At 33.0% G+C, this 24,198-nt stretch overlaps 1 protein-coding gene across 2 annotated transcripts in view; it reads right to left on the minus strand.

Annotated features, from left to right (window-relative positions):
• LOC124537641 (hemicentin-2-like) overlaps nt 1–24,198 on the minus strand; it is a 359,030-nt gene that overhangs the window by 27,791 nt on the left and 307,041 nt on the right. For both annotated transcript variants that reach the window (XM_047114538.1, XM_047114539.1), the window contains exons 2-5: nt 14,244–14,337; nt 9,858–10,009; nt 5,443–5,523; nt 1,244–1,327 (exon numbers count right to left, since the gene is read on the minus strand). In XM_047114538.1, the coding sequence (XP_046970494.1) occupies nt 1,244–1,327; nt 5,443–5,523; nt 9,858–10,009; nt 14,244–14,337 (411 nt within the window). The remainder of the gene's footprint in view (nt 1–1,243; nt 1,328–5,442; nt 5,524–9,857; nt 10,010–14,243; nt 14,338–24,198) is intronic.

Genomic DNA, 24,198 nt, shown 5'->3' on the forward strand with positions numbered 1-24,198 from the left:
ACATATTCCACCACGCTGTTCCAATGCGGGTTGGTGGAATGCACATGTGTCAGAATTTCAATGAAATTAGACACATGCAGGTTTCCTCACGATGTTTTCCTTCACCGCTGAACACGAGATGAATTATAAACACAAATTAAGCACATATATACGTGTGTGTGGTGCTTGCCTGGGTTTGAACCCGAAATCATCGGTTAAGATGCACGAGTTCTAACCACTGGGCCATCTCGGTTCAATAACTAATATATGTATACTTTATTTGACTTACTTTTATACGAGTAAATTTTTAGTGAAATGGACCACCGGATGGTAAATAGTTTCCACCGCATATTATCATATATATTATCTATTAAAGAAAGTCTTCAATGCGCAACCAACCTTGAGAAGTAAATAGTTATGTGCTTTGTGACTTTAGTCAAATTAGCTCAATCAATCATTAAGCTAGAACGCAAGACACATCAGCAGAGCAGTGTCGTTGCTTGAAAATAGAATATCTCTTTTTTTTGGTTTGCAAAAAGCCCTACCACCAAATACACACAAAAAATTTAGTAAAGCTTCCACAGATTAAGACGAGATTAAATTAGTTGATAAAAAGTGCAAAAATAGTTTTTGTAGGAGTCGTTGTTATACAGAAAAAAATATATACCTATTATTTTTCAACCGACCGAAAAGGAGGAGGTTATCAATTCGTCTGTATTTTTTTTATGTTTGTAAAAAACATTTTTTTTTAAATATTCTCGTATTGTTTTTTGATAGATATACTATGCGGTTTTCTTGGCTGACACCGACTCCAAATGTAACAATAACTATAACTACATTATATAATCGTAAATCGACTTTTAAGTAATCTAATATTTTTCATTTCATTTTACCTAGGAGGACTCTAAAAATATGTTAAATATTCAATTATTTTTATTACTTTTTAGTGCATTTTTATTTGTTTAAAAATATTGTTTTCTTTGAAGTCGGTTTTACTTTTTGTTATTTTTTTTATTTATTGAGTGTTTAATAGTATGGTGTTAGAAACAGATCTTCAAAACTATAGCTTCGATTGACTTGAAATTTAGCATAGTCATTTTTCATTGTAGACTCCGTAAGAAATTGCGAACATTTCTCTATTTTGTGAGGGGCGATTAATTTGGTGCGCCATAAGGTAACTTGATGTTTTCTGACCCGTAAAAAGTCAGGACCTAGCTGTCCGTTGTATGTATAATAATACAATAGATAAATTAGATTGACCTACCTGACATTCGTACGTTCCGTTGTCCCTTTTTTGAACGAACTTGATTTGAAGGGTCCAGTCCTCTGACCCTTCGCCGTGGAGCACCTGAAATTATATTGGATTAAAAATTTTGTTAGACTCAAATAAGTAACTCTAAAGTAATACTCTTAAAAGTCTTGGCCGATATATATGTATATGATAATGCTTAAGACGAAAACTTTAATGGTCGAGGAATGCTCCTCAGACTTGATAATATTTTAATTTAGTTAAAACGCACACACAGCAAATAAGTCTGTATATTTTATTTGTATTTACAGTTTATAAAAAAATCGCTTTTCGTCGTTCGTAGATCTCATCTGTTAAACTACGCAACGGATTTTAATGCGGTTTATATTAATGAACAGATTAATTCCAGAGAAAGACATATATGAAGTACAATTATTGTGCCCTTTTAGTGTAAAGCCGGGTAAGATAGTTATTTTTGACATCCCGACGTTTCGAGCACTTTACAGCGATCGTGGTCACGGGTAGACCACGAACGCTGCTAATCCGTTAAAACTAGTTTTATTTCAATGTGCAATAATCGCGAAAATTTAAGACAACATTAAATACATATTCCCTTATCTTAATATAGGGTCTATAAACATCCGAATACACTTTCTTAATAATAATTACTAGCCTTATTACTTTCACAATACATAGGATATTACGCTGGTAGATTCGAGATTCGTTTCTAAATATTATACATATACTACCTGCGCCCCCGACTTCACATTTGAATTTAATAAGAAAGTTATTGTTGCACCCTATGTTGCTTTTCATTACATAGGCTATCTGCCAGTGAACGCTCCGTCAAAATTGGTCTAGCCGTTCGTTAGCCGGAACAAACAGAGAGAAACACAGAGAAAAATTGTAAAAATTATGGATATTTTGGTATCTGTACCGTGTATACATATAGTAAAAAGCAGATATTTTAAAATTACAGAGTGTCTGTTTGTAATTTTTTATCATATGTACAGATTATAAGATATGAATCTTTAAACCAAATAATTAATTACCTATAGATATGTACTGACCGCGTAATATTGCTCAGTTTTACCTATTATTTCTAAATAAATCGGCTATCTTCGTTCAATAATACGGATTCGTAGCCTTGTATAAATGAGAAACGCATTAAAAGTATCAATAAAATGCATTGCATCAAAAACGAACGTTGAACGCAACGAATGATGAATGAAAAATAATTATTCAAAATTTTAATTTTAATTTAAAGTGAAATGACAATAATATATTTGTATCAGCAGCGATTATATAATAACTATTGAAAAGTTATTTTAAAGTATAATTGACATATACTACGGTTTATATGTTTTCTTGTAAATTAGTATTTTTTCTATAAATTAATTTTAAATATGACCAAGATAGCTCCGACGCCAGAAATTCACTACAGAATCAGTAATTATTAATCTGTTTCATTTAAGTTTTCAGTTTATCTCAGGCTTAGTGAAACTACTAAGCATTGGAATAGTGGATGGAATAAGTTCAAAACCTTCAGCATGAGAAAAGAAAACCTGAGCCCAGTAGCAGGCTAATATTTTACAAAAAATAAATCCTAACCAAATCTCTTTAACGAGAATGCCAATCATAAATCAAAGGATGCAAATCAGCGCTTTCAAAAGCTGGATAATAATTACAAAATCGCTTTAAATTTCCGACAATCTTTAGGTCTGAATTTTTTCAGCGAAAATCGATGCTTCAACGCTCCCAATTATAGTCCGAATAGGTGATTACTTGGTTAGTTAATTTGATACTCATCTAAATTATGCTGCAGTGGAGATCACATTTTCATTAGCGCTGTAAAGCGTAAATTCAGCGGTTTCCAATTCGTGCCCATTCAGTGTTTAGCGCTGAAGTGTCTAGTTTCTAACTAAATTATTATTTGTATTTGTAGCGAGCTTATTTGCTGAGGAAATGGATTTTATGATGTTAAGCTTTTAATTACGATGAGTTTGTTTAGGAACGAGAATAACGTGGAAACGAGATCTGCAGGTATACATTTTCAAAATGTTTTCTCCTGACCAAATATCAACTACCTCGATTTCCAAAACAGTCTAATATTAATTAACAACCTTCGGTTTTGGACGGGTATGTTTTGGATCTATATTAATCGTGTATGACGTAATACATATACGTAACTGTTGTTTTATACAGTGCGGGCCAGGAAAGCTCTCCCAGTTTAGTTTAGCAATTATTTTTAACATCGGACATTTTTAAGAATCGTCATCAGACTAATGAATCAAGAAAACTTATTATCAAGAATCTTTCCTACCATTAGAGAAAACTTAAGATCTTGCAGAAGTTTTGAAATTTCAGTTCAAATATTTTTTCACGTGTCATAGAAATGAGATATTTTGTTTTATAACATCGTTACCAACGATAAAATCCGAGAAAAAAGACGTAAAAAATTTTTCTAATTTTTGACATAATTGACAATCATATAACAAAATTGGAATGGCTCTTTGTAATAATTCACCGTACTCATACCAAAATGACATTTTTTACAATTTTTGTCCGACTCTATGGTGGTCTGTTTGTGTAGCTGGAGCTAATCTCTGAAACGGCTCGACAGATTTTAACTGGACTTTCACTGGCAGATATCTGTTGATGTAGTAACATAGGCAGCTTTTATTTTAGATGTAAAAGTATATAAAATGAAAATAAAGTCAAGCTACCACGTCCAAATACTGACCAGTACCGCGCAAAGCCCGGTTTCTTCCATCAGCGTACATAATATCACAAAAGCTGCCTAATACACAATTAATAAGTATAACAATAATTTTTTTGTGAAATTCAAATACGAACAAAGTCGCGGGCTCAGCTAGTTTTCCAATTTGTCCAATTCCAAAGTCGTCATAAGACCCAGCTCAGTTCCAGCTACGGTTAACGAGATAGTTTATTATAATGGAACAACTGATTTAATAACGCCCTTATCTTCTATGATGTATCTAGAAGGCTGATGGATCGTCAATAGTTCCAGGGATCAGATAGGCACATATATCGAGTTCAATCAATCTTAACGGACAAATTACACGCGATTGTCCCCTATTCGATGTGTAGTATTGAGTTGATATTTGTAGTAGGCAAACTACTGCCAGCGATGACAATTATATTATACTTATATTATGTATTACATATTAGAGTTTAGCTTGACCTTTATAAGATCTAATAAGAATGCAATTTTACATATTATTTATCGGTAAAAATATTACGTCATCAATCATATTTCACGGTTCACAATATTTCAACAGATTAAAATCTGTCTCGTCAGATTGTAATCTAACGAATTTTGTAATCTTACGGTGACATATACAACACTAAGTATAAACAAGTACCCTTAAAATCCTCTAAGGTTCATGGGTGACAGTGGTTTAGCCACGAAATCGTAAGAGACTTATATTATAGTTTAACTTGATCTGTATATAATTATGTATAAGTAGAAGAACAGCTCTTTAAAACCTAACTGCTGGGGAAAATTAAATGACCCCTCTTTTTAAGAAAGCTCGTTCTTGTTTTTTTCGACCACGATGATGATGATTTAAATATGTATACAACGTATGTATAAACAAGTAGAGTATGGAGTTCTTAGGTTCTTGGGTTACAGTGGTATAATCACGTAAGAGATAGATAGACAGAGACTCAATGCATTTTTTAGATTGTTGTATCGTTGGTTGAGATCAAAGTCTTATTTGTCCTCTGGCATCGTGATTTTAAAATAAACCAGTTAGTTTTTTAAAAAATATTTGACTACATATTTATTGAACAATACGTTATTTTAATTATATATTTTTCTAATTTTAATTAAACCTATATTTAAACGATATTAAAATAGATTAAATTAATGACTTCCGAAAAGTAACGAGGTATTATTATATCATTTATTCGAATTAATTATTTAGTTATTTTCCGGTGTCCTAAAATATATCAAACAATTAATAATAATTGTAATTTATTAAATATAGATCATAATTAATTAAACAAAAATGTGATATGTATTTCCAAGTTGATAAACTTTCTGCCTAAAACCTTTAATATTTCCTCCAAAATGTCAATAATAAAGTACCAACATTGTGACTTTTCCATAAACTTACAATATTCCGAAATAAATATCGCCAATACTGAGAAATGTCGGCTTTTAATAATTCAACAATCCATTTACTCACCTGGAACCTTTCATCGTTGGTGTATGTAAACTTCCCGGAGCTCAGTATGTGCCAATCTCGTTTCCTAATCCACGACACTTGCTGCAAAATATATAAACGGAATTAGTTTCGAACTGTCGTCATATTTCGTATCACAGAACAGGAAGTATAGAAATAACATGTTGAGTGTAATTTATATTGATATGACGTCACGGGGAAAGAGTGGGGTTTTGTTTGCAACGAATTTATGGAAAAATATTACACTTTATTACTTATTTTAAATCATGTCGAAGTTAAGTTAAGTCAAAGCTAAACATCTACCACCGGTTTGGAATTTAACGGCTCAGACTGAGAAGAACCGGTGAAAGAATATCATTTATTTTTCGAATTAGAATTCGAAGTATTCAATAAATAAAAATTAAAAAAAAAAAGAAAAACAGACTTCAAACAAACCGCTATTTTAAAACAAATATATGCACTAAAAAGTAATAAAAATAATTGCATATTCAACATATTTTTTTAGAGTCCTCCTAAGTAAAATGAAATGAAAAATATTAGACCACTTAAAAGTTGATTTACGATTATATAACGTAGTTATAGTTATTGTTATATTTGGAGTCGGTGTCAGCCGACCGGTGTCCTCCTTTTTGAAGTCGGTTGAAAAGTACAGAGTATTATGGACTACTTTACGTTTTACCCAGTAATTAGGTTCATAATTTTAAATTTCGTATAAAAATTTAGATCGCATCCAAATTGTTTTCGTGATCGTAAATTTATTTAAAATGAAACATTCGATGGCACTTCTGTAAAATTTAGTCTATGGTACTAAACCATAGAGCTGTCAAGTGACTTGTATTTAATTTTAAATCTATAATTATAAAACGCTCAATGTAAATGAGCCTTTGTTTTAACTTTTACAATCTGCAATGCGGTTACGGAGCGAGCAGATTTCTATCAACAAAGTAAATCCTGCCTGCAATTAGTGATTTCTTTTGTATGAAAGAAATGGTCTTTTTTAATTTTTAGCCAATTGTAGTCCAGGGCGCTGTAGAGTTGGCATTAAATAGTGTGTTCTGCTAGAATGCCTCTACTTAACCCATTAACCGCCAAAATAAAAACAAAAGTGATATTTTTACGAAACATTTATTTTACTATTGTTTACAAATCAAATAAACATAAAAATAAGAAAAAAGTAAAAAAAAATAATCAGGTTCCTTTAGAGGGGGGTGTACTCGATTGTGTACAGCGGCGTATTATAGGTGTAACTTTTTTGGAACCTTGTTTTTCTACGCACCATGTTTGAAGACATTTTTACATTGCCAGCGAACTCGTGCATAACATACAACACATCGTAACGGCTTTCCAAATTTTTGAGGATAGTATCCTATACCATCTTGAGGCAAGCCTGGGACCAATGATGACGAAGGTCCAGCCTTATGTTGTGTTTTCTGCCGTAAGTAGTACCTCGCAAAGATACGTCGGAACAGTAACTGATCCATGCTATCACTGCGACTAAGAACATGCAAACGACACGCATTTGCGACGGCCATATCCACCATATAGGTCAATAAAACCCACCACCACTTCTATAAAGCGATATATAATCCACTCCACCCATATTTTTATTGTTAGTTAGAAACAGTTTTGGTATATAGACATCGGTTTTTTGACGCTATACAGGAGACCACCGTTTTACAACTCCTAACGGTGCAATGGTGTCATAATTTGTGGCTGTTGTGCAAACGCTCTTATCTTTCAATCATTCTAACAATATTTCAATTTTCTTATCAAACCTGCAATCAAATCAATCGAATATTTGTACTGGGGTGAGATCTTGTAATTTTTCTTTTGTTGTCTTATCTGATTGTCTGTCTGTGTGTATTTTCTGGCTATCAATAGCATCCGTTCTTTCTTGATTTGTATAAGAACAAATTGGTGAACACGTACGCCATACTGACTGATCTGGCTGTTGACGACGAATTCTATTTGACTGCTCCGCCAAAGGCTCATCATCGCTACTGTCGGCGTCCCTACATAGAATTGTATCCTTATTACTCCTAAATCCCTTTATACTCGTATTACCAGGCACATCTCGGGGCAAAGATGCAGTAAATTGCTCGTCGGTACCTTCTTCTTCATCAGTCACGACGCTAGGTTCTGGTAGTATAATCGCGAATTTATCATCAGCCTCACTGTCACTATCTTCTAAAACTGCAAAGACTGTTTCCTCTAAGCCGTTGTAGTCAGAAACGTTAAGATATCTCGAATTCATTATAATGAAAACCTGAAGAATAAAATGCAATAGTAATATGGATGCGGCCGCTGTACCCAAATAGGTACAGTAGCGTTTCACGTACGACTACTTTGTAAATATAAGTTGCGAAACATTAGTTTATCATTTATTCTATACTTGAGGATGCATGCTACAAATATATATACATAAAATAAATTTGGGTATATGTAAACACTATAAAATCATAAAATGGTTTACTTACCTGCATTTAATTATTTATTCCTTAATTGTAATCCTCTCAGTGACTTATTTTACTAATAAACTCACTTAAATCGTTTATTATTTCGATATACTGTATGTCTTTTATTAAACTGAGCGAAAAAAACAACACTAACTTTAAGAATTTGATAACTACCCTCAATTGTTTTACTGTACCCAATCAGGTACAAAGGCGCCAAATGGGTTAACTTATAATTAATGTTCGGTGAACGACGCTGTTGTGCTCATTTGTAATTCATGGCCTATTTATAATGAAACGGCAGAACTGCTTTATTTGATAAAGCAATTATACAGAAATACGTCATAATTGAACCGTGTAATGTAACGCAATGAGATTTTAATTATAAATAAGCAGGGAAAAAGTGAATTATAATTGGAATAAATTAATCGGCGGTCAGACCATCTATGATCAATCATTAAACATGAGTCCGATCTGCGGGAAGCAGCGTTTTGACCAACGTGTTAATTAGTCATGAAGTCACTAATTTCCACAAAACCAGTGAATGTTGCATTAAAATGAAATGTGGTTGTACTTTGCATTATTAGGTGTTATTAAATTTTAGATTTTACAAAATTGAAACCAAACTTCATGTATTAAATAACATATACGAGTATATCGTGAAATCAAATCAAAATAAACTTTATTCAAGTAGGCTTTTACAAGCACTTTTGAATCGTCATTTTACAATTAAGTGAAGCTACCACCGGTTCGGAAAGAAGATTCTACCGAGAAGAACCGGCAAGAAACTCAGTAGTTATTCTTTTTTAACATTTAATACAAAGTAATGTTAGTTAAATACAATTATTTAAATTAATATATCCTGTTTGGAAGTCAACAGGTATTAACTCCACGCTTTTTCATCATCTATAAAATCTTGTATCGAATAATAGGCTTTTTCTATCAATGTATTTTTTACAAACGATTTGAATTAACGTATTTAAATGATTCGGTACGTCAAGTTGCTTGGAAATAATAGTTAAAGCAAAATTTGTATTAATCTAATGGATTGTAGTTGCTGCTGAAAATTATTTTCTTTTATAGTAAATTAATTTTTAGAAGTCACACCTAATTTCACTTCTGGCAAATGCAAATCATAGCATCATATTCAGTATAAGGTGTGTTGAATACACGTTGCGTTTCTGAAACTACGCTTATGTACTATTCTAAGAAAGCCATTTTTGGTAGCTTATGTTCCAAATTAAATAATGGAATAAATTATGTAAACGTATTTAAATCTGCTTGTCACTTACAGCATTCGAAGCTATTAAAAACGTGATTTGGGTGTAGAATTGTGTTAGTGTGTCAACAAAAGGTTCAATAAAAAATAAACTTAATTTTATACACGGTAAGATCTATCTATATACCCTATTCCAATCGAAGAAGGTGTGTTAATAAACAGAACTTTTAGACAGGTTTACGTAGTGCGACTACCTAATAGCTCAAGTATATTATGCACTATTAACATTCTCGATTAGTTAGTATATCTTTATTTATATTACAACAACATTCGAATAAATAAAACAACTACTTATATCCACTTTAATTTGAAAACAAAAGTTTCGATACTAATTTCGTCTCACAAATAAATTGTCATTTTTACGAAAATTCATTTATTATTATTTACACTCTCGACTAATGATATTGCGTCAATTGGATTTCAAGATGTTGCTTATTAAGCATTTGTCCTCTTCTGGTTGGGATAACTATAGCATTCAATCGCAATAATATGGAATTTGCCGTTGTATTTAAATGAGATTCTAAGGATGAGGAATTGGGTGCGTAAAGTCTCACTTCAAACATAATACCCACAAATTAAAAATAACTAAGTTTTAATTTTCTTGCAATATAAGCGTATTCTTTCCATTCCAGTCGGACTATACCAAAATCTAAAGACAAACGGTTTTATTGATTAATATTACTTACTCCTCTTTCACTCAAATGTCCCACGAGGCAGTGTAAGTAGGCTGTGCCGCCGAGCTGCGCCGTGACGTTGCTCACTGAATTGTTCGCCGTCACGTCGGCTGAAGCCTGCACGCTGCCTCGCCAGCCACGTGCTCTTGATGTACCGTGGTGTCCTATAAAACAAAAATATATATTATAATTTTACTTGGTGGTAGGGCTTTGTGCAAGCCCGCCATGGTAGGTACCACCCACTCATCAGATATTCTACCGCTAAACAACAGTACGTAGTATTTTTATGTTACGGTTTGAACGGTGAGTGAGCCAGTGTAACTACAGGCACAAGGGACATAGCATCTTTGTTCCCAAGGTTGATGGCGCATTGTCGATGTAAGGAATATTTAATATTTCTTACAGCGTCATTGTCTATGGGTGATGGTGACCACTTGCCATCAGCCGGCTCATATGTCCGCCAAGCTATTCCATAATAAAATCTACTTTTTATATGGTAGGTTACCACTTACTATAGAAGGTGGTAGGGCTTTGTGCAAGCCTGTCTGGGTAGGTACCACCCATTCATCAGTCATTCTACCGCCAAATAACAGTACTTAGTATTGTTGTATTCCGGTTTGAAGGGTGAGTGAGCCAGTGTAACTACAGGCACAAGGGACGTAACATCTTAGTTCCCAAGGTTGGTGGCACATTGACGATGTAAGGAATAGTTAATATTTCTTACAGAGTCATTGTCTATGGGTGATGGTGACCACTTACCATCAGGTGGTCCATATGCTCGTCCGCCAACCTATACAATAAAAAAAAATCCTACTTAAATTTATTTAAAGGTCTTATGTCGCTGTTACGTGTAGTTAAATTAGCATAATCATAAAAATAACTATAAATACATGAGTGTTATATATCAGTGGTTCTTGCCGATATTTAAAACTAAACCACATGAATATTATGAAATTTTAAAGTCAAAAGTGGCATGAGAAAAGAAGGTAGGTATATTAGTGGATAGGTGGATGTGTGTTTTTAGTTGGGTATATGGGTGTAGGATCGAGGTGATAACATAATATATGCTAATTTATATAAACATGAATTATTAAATTTTACTAAGACAAACTACAAAAAATTAATTACTGTTATAATTGTCAGATAAGTAGGTACAGATGGTCTTTTAATAGACGCGTCAATGTTATAGTTTCGATGTAGCGTGAAATTTAAATAATAAAAATGAAAACGTTCCTATATTAAATCAAAACGACGCTTTAATTAATATCCAGAGTGAAAAGTCCGGAAAATAGATTTCAGTTTTAATCTCTAAAGTCTAACTTTAAGCTTTTGATAGATTAAATCGATTTTGATAAAAAAAGTTTTCTATAGAAGTTTCATATAGGTCAATTATTGATAATTATATTTTTCATTAATGAAATTGTTGCCAATAAAACCCTACAGTATATCTATCAAAAAACAATACGACAATACTTTAACAAATATGTTTTTTTACAAATTACTTTTTACACAATAATATACTGGATCAATCAAGGGGCTCGTATCGCTTCTTTCTTTTGATTGTTGGGGCAAGGGCACCGTGGCTGACACCGGCTCCAAATATACCAATAATTATAACTACATGATATAATCGTTAATCGACTTTTAAGTTGTCTAATATTTTTCATTTCATTTAACTCAGGAAGGCTCTAAAAAATATGTTGAAAACGCAATTATTTTTATTACTTTTTCGTGCATATTCATTTGTTTTAAAATATCGTTTTGTTTGAAGTCGGTTTTTCTTTTTTGTTAAAATTTTTATTTATTTAAATGAAATTTTAAATGTCAAATACATTAGTTACCTATAACCGGCCAGTAATTTTTTTTCGATATCTATTTTTTTTTTAAATTAAATTGTAACATTTTAATAAATTTCAATTAAGAAAACTTTTTCATTTTCTGCACATATACATCTACAGCTCTTCAATGTGAGACCATACCGATTTTTATGTACAGCTATCGTCTTATAATCACGGGGACATTCGTTTATCGTAATGATGGATTTGGTGAATTGGATGAATTAAAACGTTTACGTAAAATTAATAAATCACTTGTATTGAGTTTTATTTAAAAACCACCCAGATTCACACGTGTTCACTTTCATATACATAAAAAATGATATTAATATAATTGCACTGTAGTACTCAGGAATAATGTTGCTTTCAACTAGTGTACAAAATTTTTGTAATTGTATCATTGTTCTCTGTATAGGTACAAACAAAGAGATATTACCTCTTTTTATATTCGAGTCGTATTATTATATTATTTTAACGTGCCTGCATTTTATAACCATGTATTAAAATATATTAAATATTTTTCAGATTGCAAATTGATGATTTAACCTCTTTCTAATATTTGTAAAAAGCTATCGTGTAATCTTGGATGTATGGAACGCATTTTCGATTTCGCTCCCGCCATTGATATTTCAAAAAGTCCGAAAATATTTGATTTTTACGCTCCCCACATGCGTTGGTTTAGCCGGCTTGACACTTCATAAGCGACCGTGGATTGGTCAGCTTATTCTCTTCGTTTATTTGTTATTGGACGGCTTGAAAATGAAAAATTTCAAAGGGATAAATTCAATTTTGTCTTTGTATATACAACGATCACAGAAAACTATGGCGCTATTTCACTAGTTTTCAAATTTTAGTAAAAAAAAAGGATTTTCAAATCTAGTTAATATAATATTAGCTGATCTTTTTTGTCTCTGGAAAACAGTTCTTACATTTTTCCTATAACGTTATGCAAGGAGGGGGGATATTTGGAACTCGCCGTCACTGATAAAGTCTAATGAGCCCCAGATTATCGGAAAACCCACTAACAACCATTGGTACCCACTCAGACTTTTCATGAGACCAAGGGATCGCAGACAGGTGATACCGTGACTACTACGAACTATTCTGCATGATTCTACTTACGTTATTGCGTACATTGTAGCGTGATGTTTTTGTTAATGGAATAACGGATGTAAAAATATAATTGATCTACTAGATCCGTTGAATATAATATATTAAGACGGGCTTGTTCTTTAGATTTATAATCTTAGCAATTAAAATAAAATTTAGTACGCTTTTCATTACACAAACATAAACATGTATTGCCTGTAAATTACCCACTCCAGGGCTATGGTCTCCTCATTTCGACTACATTTTATCACGCTACTTCTATGGTCCATGAAATCACATGTAGCAAAGTTTCGTTAAATTAAGACACATGCATCCTCTCGCTTCAACTTTTCCTTCACCGCCGAGCACGAAATGATTTTTAACAGAAATTAAGTACATGACAATTAAGTGATTCATGCCTGGGTTTGAACCCAATCATCAGTTAAGATGTACGCGTTCAAACCACTAGGCCTTCTCGGCTCAGCAGCTTTTCATTATGAAACCGTAATAGCCCATCGGATGTATTGAAATCAAATAAATGTCTTGTTCGCCTACCTCTGGCAAAGGGTTTACTAACATCCATATCTTCTGTTATTAATCAAACATCCTTTATAATAATGATATTATATATGCAATAAGAAACGTTGTGACGTATAATGTATGATTTATGTTAGTTCCTTTAACCCTTAAACGTGACGTTTTTTATATTTGAATCAATATAAATACCTGATTGAAATTGATTTTTGTTTTATTTCAATGAGGCGTTTTAAATTTTTTCAGAAAATATCACGTGATATATGTGATTATTCACCATTATTTTTGAAAAAATAAAAAAAGGATTTAAGGGATAAATAATGAAATAATATTAATTTAAGTCTAGTAGTAGTAGCTAATATATGGAAACCCGTGGTAGGTCGATAATCTGAAGTAATAATTGTGAAGTAATTAAACATTATAAAACTTTAATTAAAATGTACGAAACAGTTTATATTTTATTTTGTGCTAGCATTCTATCCCGATGATGCCCATGCAGCATGGTGGAATTTGCTCCAAACCTTCTCTTCGAAATGAGAGGAGACCTTAGCCCAGCTGTGGGAAATTTAAAGGCTGTTTGTGATGATGACGATGACGCCCACTAAAACTCTAATCACTTCTAATGATGTCGAAAAATATAGTGGTGTATATTTCTGCTACATATATAAATCTTCTGTACGTGTGCAATGGAACTCCTTTTAAACGGTTCGACTGGTTTTGATGAAATTCTAAATTATAAATGAGTTGAAATTATGGATGAAAGGTACAGATTGGACCCTGCGTGGTCTAAATCAAATTCTGGTTTATCCGGACAATGTCCACTAGCTAGCTAGCTAGTAGTCCAAAAATAGCAGCTAGTTCATAAAAAATATTGTCGTACACATACTATTTGATAGAACATACGACATCATGAATAATGTTAATCCAAAATGTAACTTACGTATGTCTCCAGTAGACGATGTGAATAGGGGCAACATGCAGAAGACAGCAGCGGCGAACGGTATGCCCATCCCGCCGGCCACTCGCCATTTCATCTTAAACAATGAAATTCACATTATAAATTAAATTAACAACGATGACCAATGATAACTGGTTCAATCTACGCAAGCTGAATTTTCATGGGCTTGATTATTTTTTATTGGAACATCGCGAGAAAACGCACATGTGACTTAATGTAATGTGTCTGCCATATATGTATTTGACATCGTTGGAGCTGTGTGACGTAATAAACACCAACCCATCTTTTTTATGGTGTAAATTGGCGGACGAGCATATGGGCCACCTGATGGTAAGTGGCCACCATCACCAATAGACAATGACGCTGTAAGAAATCTTAACTAATCCTTACATCGTCAATGCCACCAACCTTGGGAACTAAGATGTTATGTCTTTTGTGCCTGTAGTTACACTGGCTCCCTCACCCTTCAAACCGGAACACAACAATACTGAGTACTGTTATTTGGCGGTAGAATAACTGACGAGTGGGTGGTACCTATCCAGACGGGCTTGCACAAAGCCCTACCACCAAGGAGACGTTTTATGCCCAGCAATGATGTATAAGCTGTTTCTTTAGTTTTTTTTAACAAACGATATAAATAAAAATATTTTTTTTGTGTGGCTTTTATTTGCGCCAAATAAGGCAAAGATTATTTAACGAGCGAATAACAAATTTTTAGTTAAGTTCCGATATTTTATTTACATAGGAATTATTAACTTACGTCAAGTTAGTCCTTAAATATCTACAAATATTAAGAATATCTTATGAACAAATAATAAATAAGATCCGATTATTGAAAATTTATAACGCTTTCCAATAATATAATAAAACGTCTTAATTTTTAGCTCGAATTTTATTGAATTCACCTAAATCAACATCACAATTTATGTATATTATCATTATGTTTAATTTATTTTTGTAGACCAGTAAAATAAATGTATATTTCAAACGAACAAACATTTCAAAAATTTCAGGCACCTCGTTAACGCTACGAATTCTCTTAACAAAAGATAATTTTAAGACATTCAGCGATCATAACTGTTGTAGCGAAACGATTATAATATTTCAAGAGAATTTACGTAACGTAAATATTTGCCATTTATTTTATCTATTATCCATACTATTATTATAAATTCGAAAGTAACCCTGATGTCTGTCTCGCTTTCACGCCAAAAATATTGAACCGATTTAAATGAAATTTGGTACATATACAATCATAATGAATAATAAAAAAAATTTTAGACAACATCACATACATTACTCTGATCCCAATGTAAGTACCTAAAGCACTTGTGTTACGGAAAATCAGAAGTAACGACGGTACCACAAACACCCAGACCCAAGACAACATAGAACTGATGAACTTTTTCTACATCGACTGAGCCGGGAATCGAACCCCAGACCTCGGAGTGGCGCACCCATAAAAACCGGTGTACACACTACTCAACCTCGGAGATCGTCAAAAACAGTGAGAAAGGATTTAGACTACTTTTTATTGGAAATAAGTGTTGTAAGCAGAGAGGTCTTTCATCATCATCAACAACAACAACAACAGCCTGTAAATTCCCACTGCTGGGCTAAAGGCCTCCTGTCCCTTGGAGAAGGTTTGGAACATATTCCACCACGCTGTTCCAATGCGGGTTGGTGGAATACACATGTGGCAGAATTTCTATGAAATTTGTCACATGCAGGTTTCCTCGCGATGTTTCCTTCACCTCCGAGTACGAGATGAATTATAAAGACAAATTAAGCACATGAATCAGCGGTGCTTGCCTGGGTTCGAACCCGCAATCATCGTTTAAGATGCACGCATTCTAACCACTGGGCCATCTCGACTCTCGTCTTTAAAATATTACATTGATGAAATGATGATGATGATGTCTTTCATCAATGTAATATTTTAAGCTATTTTCAAAATTTATTCATATTATCTATGCGAGCAAAGCGGCGGGTAAGAGCTAGTTGAAATATAATTGATGGGACTTGAAAAGGTATAAAAATACCATTGTGCGTTCATCAATAATACGAAGTTCTTGTTATTGTTGCCGGTCTCCGAATGAAATTCAACTTTGACGTGTCCGCCCACGGAGTATCTGGGAAAATATTTTTCCATTTGATTCGGAATAAACGTTTCCATTGTGCACTGTGTTCAGTTTGATACGTTTTCGTGAGAGGCGGAAGTGAAATTTGTTTTAAATAAGCAAATTATTCCCGTTGAATAACCTTCACGATTTCGCAGAAGTTTTGATTATATTTTTTTCTCTGTTATTCGATTACAAATTACGTAGCATTTGTTATTTGATGGTATTTGAGCTTCATACATACTAGCGAACCGCCACGGCTTCGCACGGGTGCAATGTTGATACTATACAGTACATAATGTCTTACAAATTATTGATTACCCCTAAGAGATGATTTATAATGATAAAGATTTTTCTAAGATGTAAATTACTGTAGTACATTATTTTGATGTGACTCGTAGGATTTAGTCAGTGTTTGCAATTTAAGCAAAAAATGTGTTTATTTACAATATACCTTTAAAACCTTCAAAATTATCAGTATTTCTCTACTATACTGTGCATGTATTATACGTATGAACCTTGCTCTTGCACCAATCTATCTATTAAAAAAAATATTAATTCCACCAGCCCGCTTTTTCACCAACCCCCATTGGAACAGCGTGGTGGAATACGTTCCAAACCCTGTCCTTAATGGAGGATAAGCCCTCCATCCTAGCAATGGCGAGGGTGTCAGTGTTGTTATATAATAGGCATAAAAGCAATAACATCTTAGATCCTGTGTTTGAAGGTTCAATTAGCGGTAGGGCTTTGTACAAGAACGCTTCGATAGGTACCACCGTCAAATATTTTACCGCCAAGCTATATACATATACTAAGTATAGTATTATTGTATTCTGACTTGAAAAATTAGTGAGTAATGTTCACGCACAAGTGACAAAATCAAAACAAACTTTATTCAAGTAGGCTTTTACAAGCACTTTTGAATCGTCATTTTAATATTAAGTGAAGCTACCACCGGTTCGGAAAGTGGATTCTACCGAGAAGAACCGGCGAGAAACTGAGTAGTTACTCTTTTTCAACATTTTAAAAATACAATCATAATAGTTAAATACAATTATATACATATGTATGTAATGTCTCCTGCCTGGAAGTCAACAGGTATTAATTCCATGCCTTTCATTCATTTCATCTACAAAATCTTGTATCGAATAATATGCCTTTTTTACCAATGTATTTTTTACAAACGATTTTAATTTACGAAACGGCAAAGTTAAAAATGTCTAAAACATAACAGTTCCCTAGATTGGTGGCGCATTGGCTATGCAAGGGATTGTATTTCTTACGGCCAATGGTCTATGAGCAATACCAATAATCATGAGTTGACCCCCATGACCGCTAACATATGTATATTATAATTTAAAAAAAAAAGCTGTTGTAAGTAGTGCTACATTCACTTGTAATTCTATTCAATAATGCTTCCGTTTATTTTACAGAACAATATTTTTTTCTAATGTTCCATTTTATAACGCATCAGATTTTCGTACCCGATTTTAAATGAAATCGATTCATAAAAAAAAGAAAACGAAAAGAAAAGTTATTACTAAAGACTTTTTGCGAAAGAATCGCGAAAAGAAAAGCGTCAGTTGTAATTAAGTTAAACAGTTTGAATTTGTATGATAACTTTTGATATTTCAGACGTTTAAACATTTTTTATTATTACGTTGCATTTCAAAGAGTTGCTTTAGGTATTCAGTGCAACAGTTTAAAAAAAGTTTTTGGGTTAAGGGCAGGCCAGCTGAATAATATCGGTCAAATGCCTCTCACGAGTTTTACACTGCACGAACCTTTTCAAACCAATTTTCTTTTATTTATTCATCCAGTAAATCTCGGCCAGGAGATTCTATCGCAATAAATTGAAAGTGTTTTCTCTTAAGTACTTCCATTTTTTATAAAGTGCGTTCAGGCATTGATGTTACTTTTTTTCTTTTTTAATTATAATTATACATTTGAGATCTTTAACAGTTTTTTTAATATAAATAATTTACTTATACACATAATTATCAGTACAATAGTTGTGAATGAAACTGCAAAGCGCAATTAAGTATACAATCGTATTTATATTAAAATATTATAATTGCATACAACTACAATGTGTATGTTGGTTTAGTTGCATTGACAGTCAATCATTACAAAAGAAAACGTGCCTTAATTTTTAGCATAGGTATAAAACCTTTTTGTACAACACTAAGTGTATACGTATGTAATTTAATGTTTAAAAAATCTACCGACGAACACTAGCTTAATATATCGAGATAGAATGTCGAACAAAAGTATTAAAACATACGAGTTAACTTTATTAATTTTGTTTGCGTGATAGCTTTGCTTGACACCCGCCTAATGTCATACTACTTTAGTAGTGTGCGAGTACTTAGGCGAGGTAGCCCAGTGGTTAGAACGCATGCATCTTAATCGATGATTGCGAGTTCAAACCTAGTCAAGTACCACTGATTATTATTGATCAGAGTAATGTATGTGATGTTATTAATTGGGTCACCTGACCCACTTGCCAGACTGCCTGCTTATTTGCAATAAAAAACATAATCGGATTAGTTAATAATAATGAACAATTACGTATAATTGGGTGGCAAGCCGAACCTAGTTTTCGATGAAGCGGGAGCATTACACACTAGATATGCATCGTAATGCATATAGTTAGCGGCCCGCTGACTGTAATGGTTCCCCTACACGCAAAGACCCACTTGCGCAGTTTGATTTGCACACACAAATTACCGCAGGCGTAACTGGAAAGGCACAAAATGTTACATTTATTGATAATGTATTACATTTTATTAATTAAGTAGGGAATAAAATATATTATTCTAAGCAAGCGACTCGCCCCGGCTTCGCACGGGTGCAATACTGGTACTGAATATACTACAGAATTTGTTTATATACGACATCGCATTACAAATTGTTCATGTATTATATACAAAAACCTTCCTTTCGAATCACTCTAACTATTAAAAAAAACGCCTCAAAATTCGTTGTTTAGTTTTAAAGCATACAGATATAGGGATTAAAAAAAAACCGCATCAAAATTCTTGGCGTAGTTTTAAAGATCTAAGCATACATAGATAGGGACAGACTGCGGTAAGCGACTTTGTTTTATACTATGAAATGATTTGAAAGCGAAATTGATTTTAGTATACATTATGATATAGAAACAGAGAAAGCGAATCTGTGTTACTAATTGAAGTACGATTACGTTTCGATCGCAATGCGACCGCTGTAAAATCACTTCAGCGCGAGATACAAAATTAGGAACGTAATTAAATTCTCTATCTACAATCAAACAAACATGAAGACTATTAATCTTTTAAATAATGTTTGATTTAATGTACACTGAAAATATCTTGGAAATATATCGCTATAAGTGACCGGGGCTGCTTCGTGTAGGTTAATTGACTATCGATCGATTGACCTTTAATGTGGTATCAATTTATATTCGGCTGTTGTGGATTCTTACTTTCCATTTCTAAATGTATAAATCGTTTATAAGTCTCTGGTCATGGCCGTTGTTTTAATCGCAGATGGGGTTCTCGAGGTCCTAGGTTCTAAACCCAGATCGAAACGATTAGAGTTATTGAGTTCTTTCCGACGAAAAATTTTCGGGAGTCGTCTGAAGTCTGACAGATGGAAGTTTGTACACTTCCATGCCACGGAAAGCTGTTGGTTCTGAACACGTACTTTTTCCAGTCGTGTCAGATTTATCATGCCATTTTATACGAATAACACTTGGGTACTCAAATATGTCCTTCGAATCTGGCGTTTTTTATGATATAAGTAGACGGAAGAGCAAATGGACCACCTGATGGTAAGTGGTCAACACCGTCGACAGATAATGGGGCTCTAGGAAATATTACCAATTCCTTACATCGAAAATATACCACCAACTTTCGGAACTAAAATGTTATGTCCCTTGTGCCAGTAGTTACACTAGCTCACTCAACCTTCAAACTGAAATAATATTGGGTATGTTTGGCGGTAGAATATCTGATGATGACGAATGGTACCTACACCGAGGACATTATCAAAGACAGACAACTTACTATACTTAGACTTATTATTCGGTAGCCTATTTGCTTCTCAAAAACAAAAAGATTTTAAAAATTATCTCGTGAAATGAAACGCTATCAATATATATTTTAATTATAAGTCCGCTGCCAAGAAATGAACGTGAAATAAAAAATATGAATGATTTAAATGAAAAAAACTTGAAATATATATAAAATAAAAAAAATATTTTAATTGAAAATTCCTCGACTGTCTGGTTCAGTTACACGGGGAATGAAAATAGTTTTGGGCGTCTGTAATTGCGTTTTTATTCAATGATAAAATTGGGTTTTTTCGGTGAAAATGTTATTTTTTTAATTCACACGAAATGCTCGTATAAAAGTTTTCGTGCTTCAGGTAGAAATACTTAAACGTAAGCTCGTGTGCTTTCATTTATGATATAATTATAACGGAGATTTATTTATTTTTTAATGATGAATTATAATAACGTATAAATTGAATATATGTATATATTTTTGTAAATAAATATTTTATTTCATAGTTTTTATACGTAATATAATTTTTACACGGAAAATGGGTATCATTAAATTTTTCGATCACGGTATACTTAGTTTTATAAATTTCGAATTAAACCGTCACATTTCCTTGATTTTATGTAATGACATTAAATTCGATTTTATTATTAAAGATAATAAAACCTTTTTCGTTTGAAATTCTATAAAATTTTTGCAAATGAAATAAAATCACAAATTAAAAATAATATATTCTTTATTCAAATGTACGTTGAAAGCATCGTCATGTTATATTAAATCAAATTAAAGCTCCCTTGGTTTCGAATGTTTAATTTGAGATGAACCAGCATGGAACACGATGGCAGGAAATAATAATATGCAAATTAATTAATAAACGTCTCACTTTCAACATTCCAATAAAATATTTCTACTTTAAGTACATTATAATAGAGATCATTTTGGAATAGCAATATCGCAGTCACACTTGTATGCAAATATTTGTCATATTACAGATCCAAGTTGTAACTATTAGCTTAGATACTGTTGTGGTCAATCTAAGTTGTAATCCATATAGTATACTATTTATATACCTGAGAATAGGCTATTTGAATGATTTTTAAAATCCATTTTAAATTATTTAGTAGACGTTAAGGAACCCACTAAAAGTTGTGTTTTTTATTTCTAGTACATATTTGCCGAAAAATATCATATTAAAAATTCCATATTTAAATAGCGCGCAAAAACGCTACTTGGACAATATGGCGCTGCAATGGGGTCGGTGACGTCAATTTCCTGTATTTTAATCTGTGGTACATATAGTAGAAAAGTAAAGTTTACAAGAAAGTGACTTCATCATAAGCCCGGCCAATCAGGAGCGTTTTGTGTCACGTGACAAACGTTTGAAAAATTTCACTTTCCATCGGGATATCAAAACAAAAGAAGAATGAACATTTTGTTTCGAAGAAATATAAGAAATATAAGTTTCAATTAAGTAATGGTAAGGTAACTAAAACTGACGTTCCCAAGTATTTAATAAATAAAATATTTAATATATAAGAAAAGAGAAAAGCGATTCTTATTTTAAATGAAAATATCTATATAATCGTAACATCAAAATCCATAAAAGTCATATGATTTAAACACTATATTGATTTATATCGATTCATATGTATTTACTGCTTAAAAATAAAGTAATAAAAACAGTAAAATTAATTTCTTACTACTTGGCAAAAGCCATATTAGTTTTCCTTTCTCTGGAGGATAAGTAATTCCACTACGCTGCTTCCATATAGGTAACAGTATATGAAGGTTGCCTCACGATGTTTTCTTTTCCAACGCTAGATTAATTACAAGCTCAATTGGAGAGAATGAAAACATAGCTTGGGTTGCTTTGGATTTGCAGTCGGTACTTCAAAAATGTGAATCAACTTACTGTTCAACGGAACACCCTCCCAAAAACCCGCATAGGGCTGCAAAACTTTAACACCCGAATGTGCTCTGAAAATAGAGTAGCTCATAAAAACAAGAAGTCGAGATGGCCCAGTGGTTAGAATGCGTGCATCTTAACTGGTGATTGCGGGTTCAAACCCAGGCAAGCACCACTGATTCATGTGCTTAATTTGTCTTGATAATTCATCTCGTGCTCAGCGGTGAAGGAAAACATCGTGAGGAAACCTGCATGTGATAAATTTCATAGAAATTCTGCCACATGCGTATTCCACCAACCCGCATTGGAACAGCGTGGTGGAATATGTTCCACACCTTCTCCTCAAAGGGAGAGGAGGCCTTTAGCCCAGCAGTGGGAATTTACAGGCTGTTGTTGTTGTATAAATAAGACAAAGGGAAGCTGTTGCTTGAAACGCAAAAACGTACTTGAAAAAAGCCATATTAGTTTAGAATTAAAAATCTTGAACGTGTTTTATGTAAAACTCAAACCAGCCGTGTCAAATAAATAGGTGAAAATATGTCTCCTATTTCATTTTTATGCAATTCTCTTTTCAAATTTGAGAAAAAATTCTGAAGATTTCCGTAAACATCAAATTATGTCGAAATAGAGTTAAAAAATGTTGGCGATCTGCTTAGTTTTTATTGGTTACTTTTGTCGATAAAAAAACTATGAAAATATATATGGTTTGCGTAGATTTCAAAACAATGTTGGTAGTTTGAGAGCTCTTGAAAAACTGGCTTGAAGAGAATTTTCAAAGGAACTCTTTGTAAGCCTTATCTTCGCACTCTCGTTCAAGACGTTCGTACTTGCTGTGAAAAGGTGGCTCTTGTTAGGGACTGAACTCCCTACGTCTAGGCACAGCGGGATAAATACAACAGATCATTTTGTAAAGCCACACCTACACTTGATTAAGAACAATAGAGATACGAAGAAAAAGATCATTCGTAGTTACTTATACGAAAGAGAACCGACATGGTCCAGTGGTTAGAACCCATGCATCCTTCATCAAAAATTAATTGCTTTCAAATCCAAATAAGCGCCATTGAATGGTCATCTGCTAAATTTGTGGTTATAATTCAAATAGCGCTCAGTGGTGAAGAACAATTCTGAGCAGAGCTTCTCCTCAAAGGCAATGGAGGTAAGCCCAGCAGTGGGACGTTAACAAGCTGTTACTCTATGCAATAAGGTGTGGCCATAGCTTTGATAATTTTAAGTATCGGCATAATCAATACGACAAATTTGGATTGTCATGAATAATCAAATAGAAGCAAAAACATTTTTTATAAAAGGTGATTTACACATATAGTGAATAACTCGAGACAGTTATATAGTACTGTCTTTGTCGTTCACTGAGTAATTATATCTGTATTCTGTAACGAATATATTGGTTGTTTCTGCTATAAACGGTCACTTTTGGTCGAATCTTTAAAACAAGTTAGAACTTTGAAATTAATTATGAATATGAAGCTTGCTCTTGCTCCAAGGAAGCCTATAAAGACGCAGGATAGTTTCTTATACTCACCAGGCCCCAACTAGTATATAAAGTAATGAACTATAAAATAAAATTCGATAAAATGTTATGTATTGTACTTGAAAATACTAAGTCCAATGATTCGTAAGTGTGTCATAACTACGTCTTATATGTAAAATCTATTACATAATCATTTCAAAAGTATCAACTATTAAGAAAACGTGGGAAGCAAAACAATTTAGAAGTTGTCTAAGTAATTTAATTTGTACATAATTTTCGTCAGGATACCTTCCTCTAGATCGAGTGACGTCAGACACTTAAAATAGTTACCATCAACCTGTCTTACACTTGCAAACAGACGGTGGAAAGTTCA

The sequence above is a fragment of the Vanessa cardui genome, chromosome 18 (assembly GCF_905220365.1).
Source record: "Vanessa cardui chromosome 18, ilVanCard2.1, whole genome shotgun sequence".
In the NCBI taxonomy this organism is placed as follows: domain Eukaryota; kingdom Metazoa; phylum Arthropoda; class Insecta; order Lepidoptera; family Nymphalidae; genus Vanessa; species Vanessa cardui.